The sequence below is a fragment of the Sapajus apella genome, unplaced genomic scaffold (genome assembly GCF_009761245.1).
Source record: "Sapajus apella isolate SASKATOON/1434 unplaced genomic scaffold, GSC_monkey_1.0 scaffold186, whole genome shotgun sequence".
NCBI classification, from domain to species: Eukaryota; Metazoa; Chordata; class Mammalia; order Primates; family Cebidae; genus Sapajus; species Sapajus apella.
Genome location: NW_022437126.1, coordinates 288,605 through 303,119, shown reverse-complemented (window position 1 = coordinate 303,119; position 14,515 = coordinate 288,605). Strand labels below are relative to the sequence as shown.

General features: G+C 37.6%; 1 protein-coding gene across 3 annotated transcripts in view; it reads left to right on the top strand.

Moving 5' to 3' along the window:
• The window catches only part of RABEP1 (rabaptin, RAB GTPase binding effector protein 1), a 126,006-nt gene that overhangs the window by 66,818 nt on the left and 44,673 nt on the right, over positions 1-14,515 (top strand). For all 3 annotated transcript variants that reach the window (XM_032268808.1, XM_032268807.1, XM_032268809.1), the window contains 3 exons: positions 3,888-4,091; positions 6,787-6,947; positions 9,479-9,598. In XM_032268808.1, the coding sequence (XP_032124699.1) occupies positions 3,888-4,091; positions 6,787-6,947; positions 9,479-9,598 (485 nt within the window). The remainder of the gene's footprint in view (positions 1-3,887; positions 4,092-6,786; positions 6,948-9,478; positions 9,599-14,515) is intronic.

Sequence of the window (14,515 nt, the reverse complement as noted above, 5' to 3'; positions counted from 1 at the left end):
AGTCCCAGCTACTTTGGAGGCTGAGGTGAGAGGATCACTTTAGCCTGGGAGGCAGAGATTGCAGTGAGCCGAGATTGTGCTACTGCACTCCAGTCTGGGCAACAGAGTGAGACACTGTCTTAAAAAAAAACAAACAAACACTGGTATTACCAAATGAAGTACTTGAATCTTGTTTTGTTCTTAATTTAAATAGTCAGAAAGATTTTTTTTTTTTTGGTCACTGGCAGAAGTTTTACCAGAGATTAGGTATTAGATATCAGGAAGTTGTTAATTTTGTTTTGTGTGACGGCGGCAGTTGTTTATATAAGAAGATATATATTTAGAGATGCGTGTGTACAGTAGATTAGATAATGTAATATTTCTGGGGCTTACTTTAAAATACTACAGGAAAAAATAAGGATAGTTTAAATAAACGTGAAGGCTGGGTGTGGCAGCTCATGCCTGTAATCCTAGCACTTTGGGAGACTGAGGCGGGTGTATCACCTAAGGTTAGGAGTTTAAGACAAGCCTGGCCAACAAGGTGAAACTAAAAATACATCTCTACTAAAAATACAAAAATTATCTGGGTGTGGTGGCACACACCTGTAATCCTAACTATTCGGAAGGCTGAGGCAGGAGAATTGCTTGAACACAGGAGGTGGAGGTTGCAATGAGCTAAGATCTCGCCACTGCACTCCAGCCTGGGCAACAGAGCGAGACTCTGTCTCAATAAATAAGTAAATAAATAAGCATGGCAAAATCTTGATACCTGTTGAACCTTGGTGAAAGCTATGTGAAGGATTGTTGTAGTATACCCTCAACTTTTGAGTATGTTTGAAAATTTTTATCATTATATATACAGCAGTAAAAGCAATAAACAAATGTTAGAACTCCTACTATTGGCAAACATAATGTTCTACAAAAAAATTAAGATTTTCTAACTTTATTTTAAACTTGTTTGTCTTCTTTTTTGGGTATTTATATATAAATATAACATTCATAAATAATATATATTCCTATACACTATACAGCTAGTGCTCAACTTATGACCATGATCGGGACCGGCAGACTGGTCGTAACATGATTTGGTCGTAAGTTGAGTAGGCTATATGTACAGTTGAAATGGTGCATGCGGAGATGGTAGTGCTGCCGGAAGCTGGTCCGCACTGTTGTACGCCCAGCTGGGCAACGTTTGTGCTGCCAGACACGGAGCAGTCGTGGCTAGCAATTGTGTCGTAAAGTCGAATGGTCGTAAGTTGCATAGGTCGTAAGTCGATCAGTACCTGTATATATAAAGTTAGTGTTGACCAACTCTTTCTCCAGGCTATTTCACTTTTAAGTGCCAAAAATTGATATTTGGATTTGGTATTTACAGTTTTTCTGTTCATAATTACAACATGATAGTGAATAGCTCCAGGTAATCCCCAACAAATCAGAAGTACTGAGGTAATTAGCATGAGGATGTGTTAAATATGTAAACTTGCACCTTGATAAAATTGTACCCAGGTTGGGTGTGGTGGCTCATGCCTTTAATACCAGCACTTTGGGAGGCTGAGGTGGGCAGATCACAAGTTCAGGAGTTTGAGAACAGCCTTAGGTTACGTGGTGAAACCCTGTCTCTAATAAAAAAATACAAAAATTGGCTGGGCATGGTGGTGTGCCCCTGTAATCCCATCTCCTCAGGAGGTTGAGGCAGGAGAATCGCTTGAACCCAAAAGGCGGAGGTTGCAGTGAGCCAGGATAGTGCCACTGCATTCTAGCCTGGGCAACAGAGCAAGACTCCATCTCAAAAATAAAAATAAATTGTAGTACCCAAAAAGGAATAAAATATCCCAGAAATAATGCTTTTTCTTTTTTTTTTCACATTTTATGAAACAGTTTAACACTCAGGATATATAGTTGACGCATATATACTTTTCCTTTGTGGTTTCACGTGTTTATATCTTTCTGTGTCAGTCATAGTTGCATGCGTACCATGACTTCCTAGGTATCTGTCTTTAAGAGACTTTAGACAATTACTTTTTGTAATTAATGTTCTTAAAACTGGCTTTGGCTAGAGATTGAAAATATTTTAATGGTGATGGGAAACTGATGTGGAGAGAGTAAAGATTTCAAGCAACTTAGCATTATGACTAGGTATTTCCCTCTATGACTTAGACTACCAAATCATTAACTCCTGTGATTGTTTGATTGCAATGAATATTTCACAACTTTTAAAGTTCTTTTATTTTAATACTGGATTTTTATAAATAGTTAGAAATTTATGCAGAACATATTGCCAATACCCTCATGAGGAAACTGAGGCTTGAGAGTCTTGTGATAGAGCTGGTGAGTGGTGAAGTTAGATCTTAAATCGGTTTATTTTCATGGTCAGTTCGGCTTAGTTATTGTGTTTTTGAAAGGAAATTGATGATTTTACAGAGATCAACAATTTTTCTTCATAAATATGTTACAACTTCAGATGCTAAAAGTGCTTTGGGAGGCTGAGGTGGGAGGATCATTTCAGCCCAGGAGGCCAAGACCAGCCTGGGTAGCATAGTGAAACTTGTCTCTACAAGAAATTTCAGTGGCTGGGCACACTTTCGGAGGCCGAGATGGGCGAATCACCTGAGGTCGGGAGTTCGAGACCAGCCTGACCAACATGAAGAAACTCTGTCTCTATTAAAAATACAGTTAGCCAGGCATGGTGACACATGCCTGTAATCCCAGCTTCTTGGGAGGCTGAGGTAGGAGAATTACTTGAACCTGGGTGGTGGAGGTTGTGGTGAGCCCAGATCGTGCCATTGTACTCCATCCTGGGGCACAAGTGTGAAACTCTGTCTTAAAAAAAAAGAAAAAAGAAAAGAAAAAAAGAAATTTCAAAAATTAGTCAGGTGTGATGGTGTGTGCCTGCAGTCCTAGTTACTCAGGAGGCTGAGGTGGGAGATCGGTTGAGCCCAGGAATTTGAGGTTATAATGATCTGTGATTGCATCACTGTACTCCAGCCTGGGTGACAGTTGAGACCCTATCTCTTAGAAAAAAGAAGCACAGCAACAGACTGGGAGTTTTGTAAGAGAAAACAGATTTAATGTCCAGACTATTTAAAATGCTGTTACAGATCAGAAGGAAAATCATTTGTTAGAAGCAATTGTAAAGAATATCACCAAAGAGGAAATGAGTCACTAATATGTGAAAAGATGCTCAAACTCCTTATTAACAGGGAAAATGTAGATTAAGATGACCATTTTCTACCCATGATATTCATAAGAATTTTTAAAAGATGGAAAATAGTGACTGTGGTTAAGGGTATGGGAAAACAGGCACACATCTCTGTATACTGTTAATAGGTTCATCTTTTTTTTTTTTGAAGTCAGTTTGGCCAAACTTGCATTCTACCTAGGCTTTGACCATGTAGTAGGCACATTACATCAACTTAGTTTTTAAGAGATGGTAAGAGGGAGCTGAGAAATTAATGCTAACTCTAAAGAACATAGGTCTAGTAACTGCCATGTGCTCTGGCTTTCTTTTCCCTTTTATTAAATATTTCTTGAATATTCATTTGTGGAAGGTACTGTATTAATTAGCATTTCCAGTAAATTTTCAGTACAACAACCTTGTGAGGTGGCTGTTTTTAACTTCATTTTGCAGATGTGGAAACTTAGGCCAGAGAGATTAAATAACATGACCAAGTTCATTTAGTCAGCAGATGGAAATGCGTAAGTTGAGCTCTAAAACCATGACCTTAACCACTGGATCATTAGATATTAATAATTGATTTGTGATACCCAGCATACCTTAAATCTCACCTCTAATAAAAGGGGTTGTTTTGTTTATATTTTAAAATTTAATACCTTATTTCTTTTTTAGAATGCCAGTCTGATCAAAGTGAACCACTCATTAATGGAACGTGTTTTACTTTTCTCTCCAGAGGATCTGAAGAGGCAAAATGCAGTATTACAAGCTGCACAAGATGATTTGGGACACCTTCGAACCCAGCTGTGGGAAGCTCAAGCAGAGATGGAGAATATTAAGGCGATTGCCACGGTCTCTGAGAACACCAAGCAAGAAGCTATAGATGAAGTGAAAAGACAGTGGAGAGAAGAAGTTGCTTCACTTCAGGCTGTCATGAAAGGTAAAGACAAAAAAGATAAAGTTTATGATTTTCTAAGATAACCTGATTCAGAGAATCTTAAAATATATCCAGAGTTTCATTTGTGGTTGTATGTACTGTCATCAAGATTTACTTTCAGATGAAAGGGAAGTCACTGATATTATAAATGGATATATCATTCATATCTAACTGATTTAATAATGGAGAGTTGTAATAGAAATGTTGTAGAGATATTGCATTGAGGACTAAAGTTCATTGTGAGGCTTAAAAGTCTATTTCTTTTAAGAGACAGGCTAGTAAAATCAATGAATAAAGCTGTATAGGCACAGGGAATGTGCTGGACGAGAGAGCTGCCATGCAAAGGGTAAAGTAACTGTTTACATTGATGAGCTTCAGCTAGTTATTGCCCTTCCAATGTAGTCTGGCCATGTGGTTTAGATTTTTTTGGAGATGGAGTCTTGCTCTGTTGCCCAGTCTGGAGTGCAGTGGCATGATCTTGGCTCACTGCAACCTCTGCCTCCCAAGTTCAAGCGATTCTCCTGCTTCAGCCTCCTGAGTAGCTGGGATTACAAGCATGCACAAAATTAGCCTGGCTAATTTTGTGTTTTTAGTAGAGATGGGGTTTTGCCATGTTGGTCAGGCTGGAGTTGAACTCCTGACCTCAGGTGATCCACCAGTCTTGGCCTCACAAAGTACTGGGATTATAGGCGTGAGCCACTGTGCCTGGCCTGATTTAGGTTTTATGAAAAACTTTGTGTGTGAAATCTTTACTGCCCTCTGTGGGGTAGAATGGCTGATGGGCTAGGGTAGGATTTATGAGCTGCCAGTTTATAACCTTTGCTCTAAAAGAGGAGATGGTAGTTTAGTCTCTGACTCCTTTTGGCACTAGTGCTTACTTTCCAGATTACTGAGAAGATGATGATGAAATGAAGTAAGTTGTCACTGAATCTTTGGGTTACTGGAATTAGTTAATATTCTGAATGTGAAATATTGATGACTTTTTCCACCGTGTTTGCAATTGTGTGTCATTTTAGCCTTAATGCTCCTTATAAAAAGGCAGATGAGGCTAGCCCTATTTCTGAGTGTAACTATGGCTTAGAGATTACTCTAGGCTTCATGTAACAAACCTGACTACAGTGGCTTACCAAAATAAGAGTTCATTTTTCTCCCAGAACATGAAATCCGGAGGTAGATAATCTAGGCCTGGTTGCATTGGTCCCATGATGTCACCAGTGCCTCAGACTCCTTCATCCCTTCTGTTCTTTCATCCCTAGCATATGGCTTTCAGTTTCATCTTTGCCTCAGCTGAAAAATAGCTGCTTCTCCTTGAGTCTGCATCAGAAAAACAAAAATTTTCTAGAACTGTCTAGCATATCCCCCACACTTTGTTGACCAAGTGTGTGGTCACTCATAACTATAAGGGAAACTGGACAATGTAGTTTTAAAATTGTGCAGTTTGACTTCCTAAAAAAAATTTGGAGTCTTACTAGTAAGGAAGAAGGAGTAGAAATTAATGGGTAATCGGCAGGATCTGTCACATAATGTTTTAAGTTTTTTTTTTTAATACCTAGGCTTGAGTGCGGTTGAATGATCTCGGCTCAATGCAGCCTCTGCCTCCTGGGTTCACACCACATACGTGTGCCACCACACCCAGCTAATTTTTCTTTTCTTTTTGTTTTGTTTTGAGACAAAGTCTTACTCTGTTGCTCAGGCTGGTGTGCGGTGGCACGATCTAGGCTTACTGCAACCTCTACTTCCCATGTTCAAGCTGTCCTCCTGCCTCAGCCTCCCCAGTAGCTGGGATTACAGGTGCCTGTCACCATACATGCTAATCTTTGTAATTTTAGTAGAGATGCGATTTCACCATGTTGACCAAAATGGTCTCCTGCCTCTGCCTCCCAAAGTGCTGGGATTAATTTTTCTATCTTTGGTAGAGATGGGGTTTTGTTATGTTAGCCAGGCTGGTCTCGAAATCTTGGCCTCAAGTTATCCACCTGTCTCGGCCTCCCACAGTGCTGGAATTACAGGTGTATGTGAGCCACTGTGCCCAGCCTTGTTATAAGATTATATTAAAGACAAAGCCATTTTAAAAATTTATTTATTTATTTTTTATAAGACAGGGTTTCACCATGTGGGTCAGGCTGGTCTTGAACTCCCGACCTCAGGTGATCCGCCCACCTTGGCCTCCAAAGTGCTTGGATTACAGGTGTGAGCCACCACTCCCGGCCGATAAAGCCATTTTTTAAAGAACTTACAGAATTTGCCTCAGCTTACAATCTTGGGTTCTAGTAAATTATTCCAGAAATATATCCCTTTTCTCACACTTTGAGGTAGTGGGATTGGGGTGACATGTATGTTTGCCTTGGGGGCCATAGCATAGTGTCTAAGAACATAGGTTTTGGAGTTGGCCTTAAGCTTGAATTCTAGTTTTGCTTCATTCTGGGTGTGAAACATTGGCCACACTATTTAATCTTTCCTAAGGTTTCCTCATTCATAAAATAATATGTGACACAGGTTTATTGTGAGATTAGAAGTAATGATTTGAAGCCCTTATTCTGTATATAGTAAGAACTAGAACTAGTTTTGTTTTTTTTAGTGAATTAAACATTTTCCAGAAATCAGGTGTAAGCTTTTTATATAACTTTTAAAATTTTAGTGTGTCAGGATTTTTTTTTTCATAATGCTTAGATGTGAAATATGTGGTGATGTTTTATAGAAACAGTTCGTGACTATGAGCACCAGTTCCACCTTAGGCTGGAGCAGGAGCGAACACAGTGGGCACAGTATAGAGAATCCGCAGAGAGGGAAATAGCTGATTTAAGAAGAAGGCTGTCTGAAGGTCAAGAGGAGGAAAATTTAGAAAATGAAATGAAAAAGGTATGAAGGAATGTGTTCATCTGTAGAAATATTTGAATTGAAATGCAAATTGCTTTACTGATATTGTTGTGTAATAGAAAGTAATAGAAATACTTTGATATTTTCTGTGACAGTAATTATTTGGACACCGACCTAAACACAGTACCCTTCCCCAGTTATATCTATGGCTATACTTTGATATTTTCTGTGACAGTAATTATTTGGACACCGACCTAAACACAGTACACTTCCCCAGTTATATCTATGGCTAACTCTCACATTCTTCAAATTTTTGATCAAATGTCACTACTTCATGGGGTTTATCCTGACCACCTACTATTTAACATCGCAACCTGCCAACTTCCCTCTGCCACTGTCACTGCTCTCATCTCCCTTATCCTTCTCTAGTGTTTTCTTTCCATCACACATATTTCCTTATAATACTACACAGAGTTCACCTACTGTGTGTTTATTGTTTACTGTCTTTCTTTTCTTGCTAAAATATAAGCTCTGTGAAGGCAGGGATTTCTCTTTCTCTTTCTCTTTTTTTATTGGTTCAGGGTATATGTGCTTGTTATTTATTTGTATATCCTAAATGCCTAGCATAGTGTCCAGGAGATAGGTGCTTGAACTCCTAAATATTAGTTGAATGGGTGTCGTTGCTTGATGATTGTGTCTAAAGCAAAGTTTTAGAATAGATGTTAGTTTTCCTTCTTTCTCAGTGTCCTTTGGTTTCTGTGGACCACATATTATGTACTACATATGCATGAATATAATATCATATAATACTTGAACATAGAGCAACTAAATGTAAAGTGAGACATTTTATCATTGAGAAAATATTAAAAGTTTTTAGGCAGTTTAATTAAATGAACTTTTACATTATCATTTTATATGCATATACATATTTAAAATCACATTATATAAAGTAATTAGTAATTGATTTTTCAATTGAATTTGTCATGCCTTTTTGGTTCCTCATCCTTAGTTCATTCTTCAAATGTATGTGTATTTTCATTTTTTAGAATTGTTTTTGATTACTTGAAAAATTGCAAAGATAATACATGGTTCCCATGTACTCCATATCTAGTTTCCCCTGTTGTTAATGTTTTATATCAATATGGTACATTTGTCACAGTTAATAAGCCTGTATCCATTTATTTTTATTAAGTCAAGTCCATTTTTGTATTCAGATTGTATTCATTTTTACCTCATGTCCTTTTTTTCTGTTCTAGGATCCCATCCAGGATACCACATTGCATTTAGTCATGTCTCCTTAGGTTCCTCTTTGCTGTGACAGTTTCTCAGATTTTTCTTGTTTTTAATGACCTTTCTGTCATTTTTTAAAGTGTTCTTTAAAGATTTTCATTTATGACAACACTCAATACTTGGAATTGTGAAGCCATACTTACATTAATAAATAGCTTGATTTGTGATCAATTCTTTGCTTCCTCCCTCCTTTTTTTTCCTGTTGTTTTTTATCAGATGACCTTTATAAGCAGCCTAAAACTAGCCTTGACTGAGATATTTTAACCCAATTTGCCTTTTCCAAATGGTATTCAAAATAATGTAAATGATGGCTTTGTAAGGACCTGAAAACAAAGTGAATCTGAACCCCTGTTTTTTGAGGGAGATGTTTTTTGGGGAAAATCCCCCTCACGTTTGGGCATTTATGATATTTTTCCCTATCATGAACAACTTAGGATAAGTTTGAGCTCATTTAAATTTAGTGAATTAGGTTAATTTTCAGTTTCTCTAGAAGGAAAAACGCCAACTTTTTGTCTGCCTTTGTTTCTGTTTGTCTGTCTGTCTGTCTCTCTCTCTCTCTCTCTCTCTCTCTCGCTCTCGCTCTCTCTCTCTCTGTGTGTGTGTGTGTGTGTGTGTGTGTGTGTGTGTGTAAGAAGTTTCCAGTTTACTAGTTTATGTAAATTTGTTCCTTTTAATCCCTGTTTCTGAGAATGGACTTTGGAAAACAATGATAGTTTTAAGGGTCATTATTTGAGTTTGTTTCATTTAGATGGTAAAAGTAAAATAATATTTAAAGTACTCTGCTTAATTGGATTGAAGTCTTTTTATAGCAACATAATTTTCTAACATTTTAGAAAACACATTATTCTATTTTGTGTGTTTAAAATCAGCCCTTTAAATATTCATAAGAAATTATTGTCTCATGAACTTAGTAACCCAGGAATTTAAAAAACAACCAGGAGTTTAAAAAATTATTTATTTAAAAAAAATTATTTATTATGTGTATTTTCTTTTATATATGGCCTATTTTCTTAATTGATTAAGAAGTCAAATTTGTTATAGTGAATTCATTTTCCCATTTATTCACAAATTCTAAATGGAATATTTGGGAAAACTTTGATTATGACTTGACATTCGAAGTAATGCACTGCTTGAAAGTTAGACATGAATTCAGTTTTGTGAATGTTAATATAGTGCCTGGTCGAGTTACTTGTTATACTAATTTTTAGCAAATGGAAGGGTCAGAGTTTCTTAGAAAAGCAGTAAATGAATAAGTTGTAGCATTTAATTCTTTTTAACCATAGGCCCAAGAGGATGCTGAGAAACTTCGGTCTGTTGTGATGCCGATGGAAAAGGAGATTGCAACTTTGAAGGATAAACTGACAGAGGCTGAAGACAAAATTAAAGAGCTGGAGGCCTCAAAGGTTGTGAAACATTGTAATCCATTTACTTGAAACCCAAGATTCTGCCCTAATGCCATGAACAAAATTAGAATCAGTAATAGGGGGGAAAAATCTATAATTTACACTATGCATCTTAAGAATCTTTCTTTAAAATGCAAAAAAAACTGCTTTGGGATAGTTTTGCTCTTATGGACATTTAAAATAATCACAATAAGGGTGTTTTATCACAAGTGGCTGCTTTGTCACAAAGTTAGTGTTCGTTTTCTTAAGAAAATGAGACCCTGTCTCATTCATTTTCCTGTTAAGGAAAATAAACTGCTCAAAGTCGACCTTGTTTTCTGATGCCAGCTCCAGCATTGATCTTTTAGAGATAATGTGGCTATAGTTTTGGTGAGTTTATTGGCCATAAAGACACAGCAAAGGGATTAAAGTGGGAACAGGCCAGGTGTGGTGGCTCACGCCTGTAATCCCAATACTTTAGGAAGCCGAGGCAGAATTGCTTGCACCCAGGAATTTAAGACCAGCCTGGGCAACATAGTGTGTTCCTGTCTCTACAGAAATGTTTTTTAAAATTAGCCAGACATGGTGGTGCATGCCTGTTGTTCTACCTACTTGAGAGACTGAGTTGGGAGGATTGCTTGAGCCCAGGAGTTTGAGACTGCAGTGAACTAGTAGCACTCCAGATTGAGTGACAGAGTGAGACCCTGTCTCAAAAAAAAAAAAGGAACAAAAGAAGCAATGAAAAAAATAAAAGCAGTATAAAAATAAATGGGAATTTGTCGATAATCTTGGTAAATGTAAACTGATGCCTATGTTTAAAAGAGACTATCACATTGGATTGTAAAAATCTAACTTTATATTACTTATAAAAGCTATGCCTGAAATCAAACCACAAGGTAAGATTGAAAATATTAGCTGGGCATAGTGGTGTGTGCTTGTGGTCTCAGCTATTTGAGAGGCTGAGATGGGAGAATTAATTAAATCCAAAAGGTTGAGGTTGCAGTGAGTCGTGATCATGCTGCTGCACTCCAGCCTAGGTGATACAGTGAGGCTTTGTCTTAAGGGGAAAAAAAAAAAAAAAAAAAAAAAAAAAGGAATGCTGGGCACAGTGGCGCATACAAATAATCCCAGCACTTTGGGAGGCCTAGGCAGATGGATCATCTGAGGTCAGGAGTTTGAGACCAGCCTGGCCAACATGGCGAAGCCCTTTCTCTACTAAAAATACAGAAATTGGCCCGGCGTGGTGGCACGTGTCTGTAGTCCCAGCTACTCGGGAGGCTGAGACAGGAGAATCGCTTGAACCCGGGAGGCGGAGGTTGTGGTAAGCTGAGATCGCGCCACTGCACTCCAGCTTGAGTGACAGAGCGAGACTCCATCTAACATAATAATGAAAGAAAAAAGATTGAAAATAAAGGGATAAAAATATACAGTGTCAATTCTAACCAAAAGAGAGCTGATATAGCAAGTGTAGTATCACAAAGATAGGTTAAGGGAAAAAAATCACTAATAAAGAAGGATCCTATCCAATAAACAGTTCATCAATAAGATATAATAGTCATGAACTTGAATGCACCTTACATAGTCATGAAATGCGTGAACCAGAAATGACAATTATAAGGAGAAACTGTCTTTCACAAATCTAGTAGCAGATTGAAATTGACCTTTAGGGAATGCAATCAGAAAAAACTATTAGAGCTATAGGCATTTTGAACTATTAGGTTAACAATTTAAATGTGGTGGACACACAGAACTCTGTACTCAAAAAGAAGATGGTATCTTATACAGTACGGTACTAGAGCATAATAGTTAAGAAGCTCAGCATTTAGTAGCCTATGTTACCTTGGGCAAACTACTTAATCATACTGTGCTTTGATTTTCTCAACTGTAAAATGGGGATAATAAGTCCACCTACCTTATACAGCTATTATGAGGAACATATAAATTAATACCTATAAACATTTAGGATAGTACATGTGACAAGCTATAGTTATTTTTAGATACATTATCTTAGAATTGAGGTTATACACACCTATTTCTGTAACTACGGGTTATTTAGTTATTTACATTAAAATAATAGTTAAAATGCCTGGACATGAAAAAAATACTCATGAAAAAAGTAATTACAAAATATGTAGAATGATGTGAAAGTCTAATATCAGATCTTTAAAAAACAAGTACAAATTGAAAATAAATGGAAAGAAATAATATAAATAATAGCAGAAATTTGTGAAATAGAAAAGCAAAAGAACAATAGAGGCTATCAACATAATGAATTAATGGAACAACTAATGCTACAGATAAATCTCTAGTAAGACTCATCAGGAAAATGAAAACAACAAAAAAAGGCAAGTCAGAAATGAGGCCAAGTGTGGAGACTCATGCCTATAATCCTACCACTTTGGGAGGCTGAGGCAAGAGCCCAGGAGGCCAGGAGGCTGAGGCTGTGGTGAGCCATGATGGCGCCAACCTGGGCAAGGGAGCCTGTTTCATAAAGAAAAAAAAAAAAAAAAAAAAAGCAAAAAATAGACACATAACAACAAATCAGTAGAAATTTAAAAATAAATGCTATGAACAGTCATACAAATAAATTTGAAAATAGATGAAAGGAAAAAGAATTCTAATAAAAGATAGTCAAAATTGTTCCAAAACAGGAAAGCTAAGGTATTAAAGAAAGTGGATCTACAGTAAAAAATCTTACTGTCTCTTGTCTCCTCTCACCAAAAGACATTAAAGTGTTGGTTTTGCAGGTAAGTTTTTCCAGACTTTTTGGAAAGAAAGAATTCTTATATTTTACAAACTGTCAGGGAATAGAAAAAGAGAGAAAGCTCTCCAGCTCATTTTAGGAGACTAGCAGATCTTCACTACAAATGAACAAACACATAGGTAGTAGGTGAAAAAATTATAGATCTGTCTCAGGAATACAGAACCTAAAATTTTCAACATTGTAGCTAAAATAAAGTGGGGAGAAATACATCATGACCAAGTAGGATGTATTCCTAGGAATTTATCAGAAAAATCTATTATTGCAATGTACACATAAAATGATTGTAGAGGAAGCGTATTCATCTTGGATTCAGAAGGGTATTTGAGAAATTTAACCACAAAATAACTTAAAGGGCAATTTATCAAACCTTTAGCAAACATAGTTAAGGATGAATATTTAGCAGCCTTACCATTAATGATGGGAACATTATGGGGCAGACCCATGCTCAGTAATTCAGAAATGAGGCATAAGAACTGGAAAGAGAGCAATGAGACTGATTTTATTGTCTAAAGAAACCAGAGAATGTACAACAGATTGTTAGACCTATTGAGAGTTTAACAATTTGAAAGTTATTCCAGCAAAATTAATGTAGAAAAATAATACCAGTAATACCCAGTTGAAGAATGTAGTGGGAGAAAAGATTGATTATATTCACAAGGGTTAAAAAAAAAACAAAAAAAAACTAGTTACCTACCAGTACAGCTAAACAAAGATGGGCGGAGTCCTTATAGACTACATTATAAATGAAGACCTGAATCTATGTATTTTCCTGAATGAAAAGATAAGAGCATTGGGTTGGGCACAGTGGCTCATACCTTTAATCCCAGCACTTTGGTAGGCCAAGGCGGGCGGATCACCTGGGGTTAGGAGTTCAAGACCAGCCTGGCCAGCATGGCGAAACCCCATCTCTACTAAAAGTAAAAAATTAGCTGGGTGTGGTGGTGGAAGCCTGTAATCCCAGCTACTCAGGAGGCTGAGGCAGGAGAATCACTTGAACCCGGCAGGCGGAGGTTGCAGTGGGCCGAAGTCATGCCATTGCACTCCAGTCTGGGTGATAGAGTGAGACCCCATCTCAAAAAAATAAAAAAGGTAGAGCATTATAAAGTAGACATTGTATCCCCAAATCAGTCTTTAAATTTCACTAAGAATTCAACAGTGTTTAGTAAGGAACTTGATAATTCAGTTCTAGAAGTAGGCTTCATATAGAGAAGTAAAGTAACAGAAATATACTCAGCAAAATTTTGAAGACAAGATGTGGAAACTTGGCCTATCAGATGGTAGGACTGCCGTAAAGCTACAATAATTAAGATAGTTTGTTATTGGTTTAGGGATAAACAAATGGGCCAATAAAACAGAATAGAAAGCCCAGAAATAGACCCATATATATGTTTAAATTTGATATATGACAGGTGGCATTACAAATCAGCGGGGGAAGAATGGATTGTTAAAAAATATCCTTTTTGGCTGGGTGTGGTGGCTCATGCCTGTAATCCCAGCACTTTGGGAGGCCAAGGCAAGGTGGATCACCTGAGGTCAGGAATTCGAGACCAGCCTGGCCAACATGGTGAAACCCTGTCTCTACTAAAAATACAAAAATTAGCTGGGCGTGGTGGTGGGTGCCTGTAATCCCACCTACTTGGGAGGCTGAAGCAGGAGAATCACTTGAACCCAGGAGGCAGAGGTTGCAGTGAGCCAAGATTGCACTCCATTGCACTCCAGCCTGGACAGCTAGAGCAACCTTCGTCTCAAAAAAAAAAAAATTATTTTCTGGCCAGGTGTGGCTGTAATTCCAGCATTTTGGGAGGCTGAGGTGGGCAGATTGCTTGAGCTTAGGGGTTCGAGACCAGCCTGCACAACATAGTGAAACCCTTTCTCTGCAAAAAATACAAAAATTAGCCAGGTGTGGTGGTATATGCCTGTAGTCCAAGCTACTCAGGTGACTGAAGCACAAGAATTATTTGAACCCAGGAGGTGGAAGTTGCAATGAGCCAAGATTACGCCACTGCACTCCAGGCTGGGTGACAGGTTTATTCCTAAACCAGTAACAAGCTGTTTTAATTATAGTAGCTTTATTGTAAGTCTTACTATCTGATAGGTAGGCCAAGTCTCTCCACCTTGTCATCCTCAAAAAGATTTCTTTCTTTTTTTTGAGACAGAGTCTTGCTCTGTCAGCC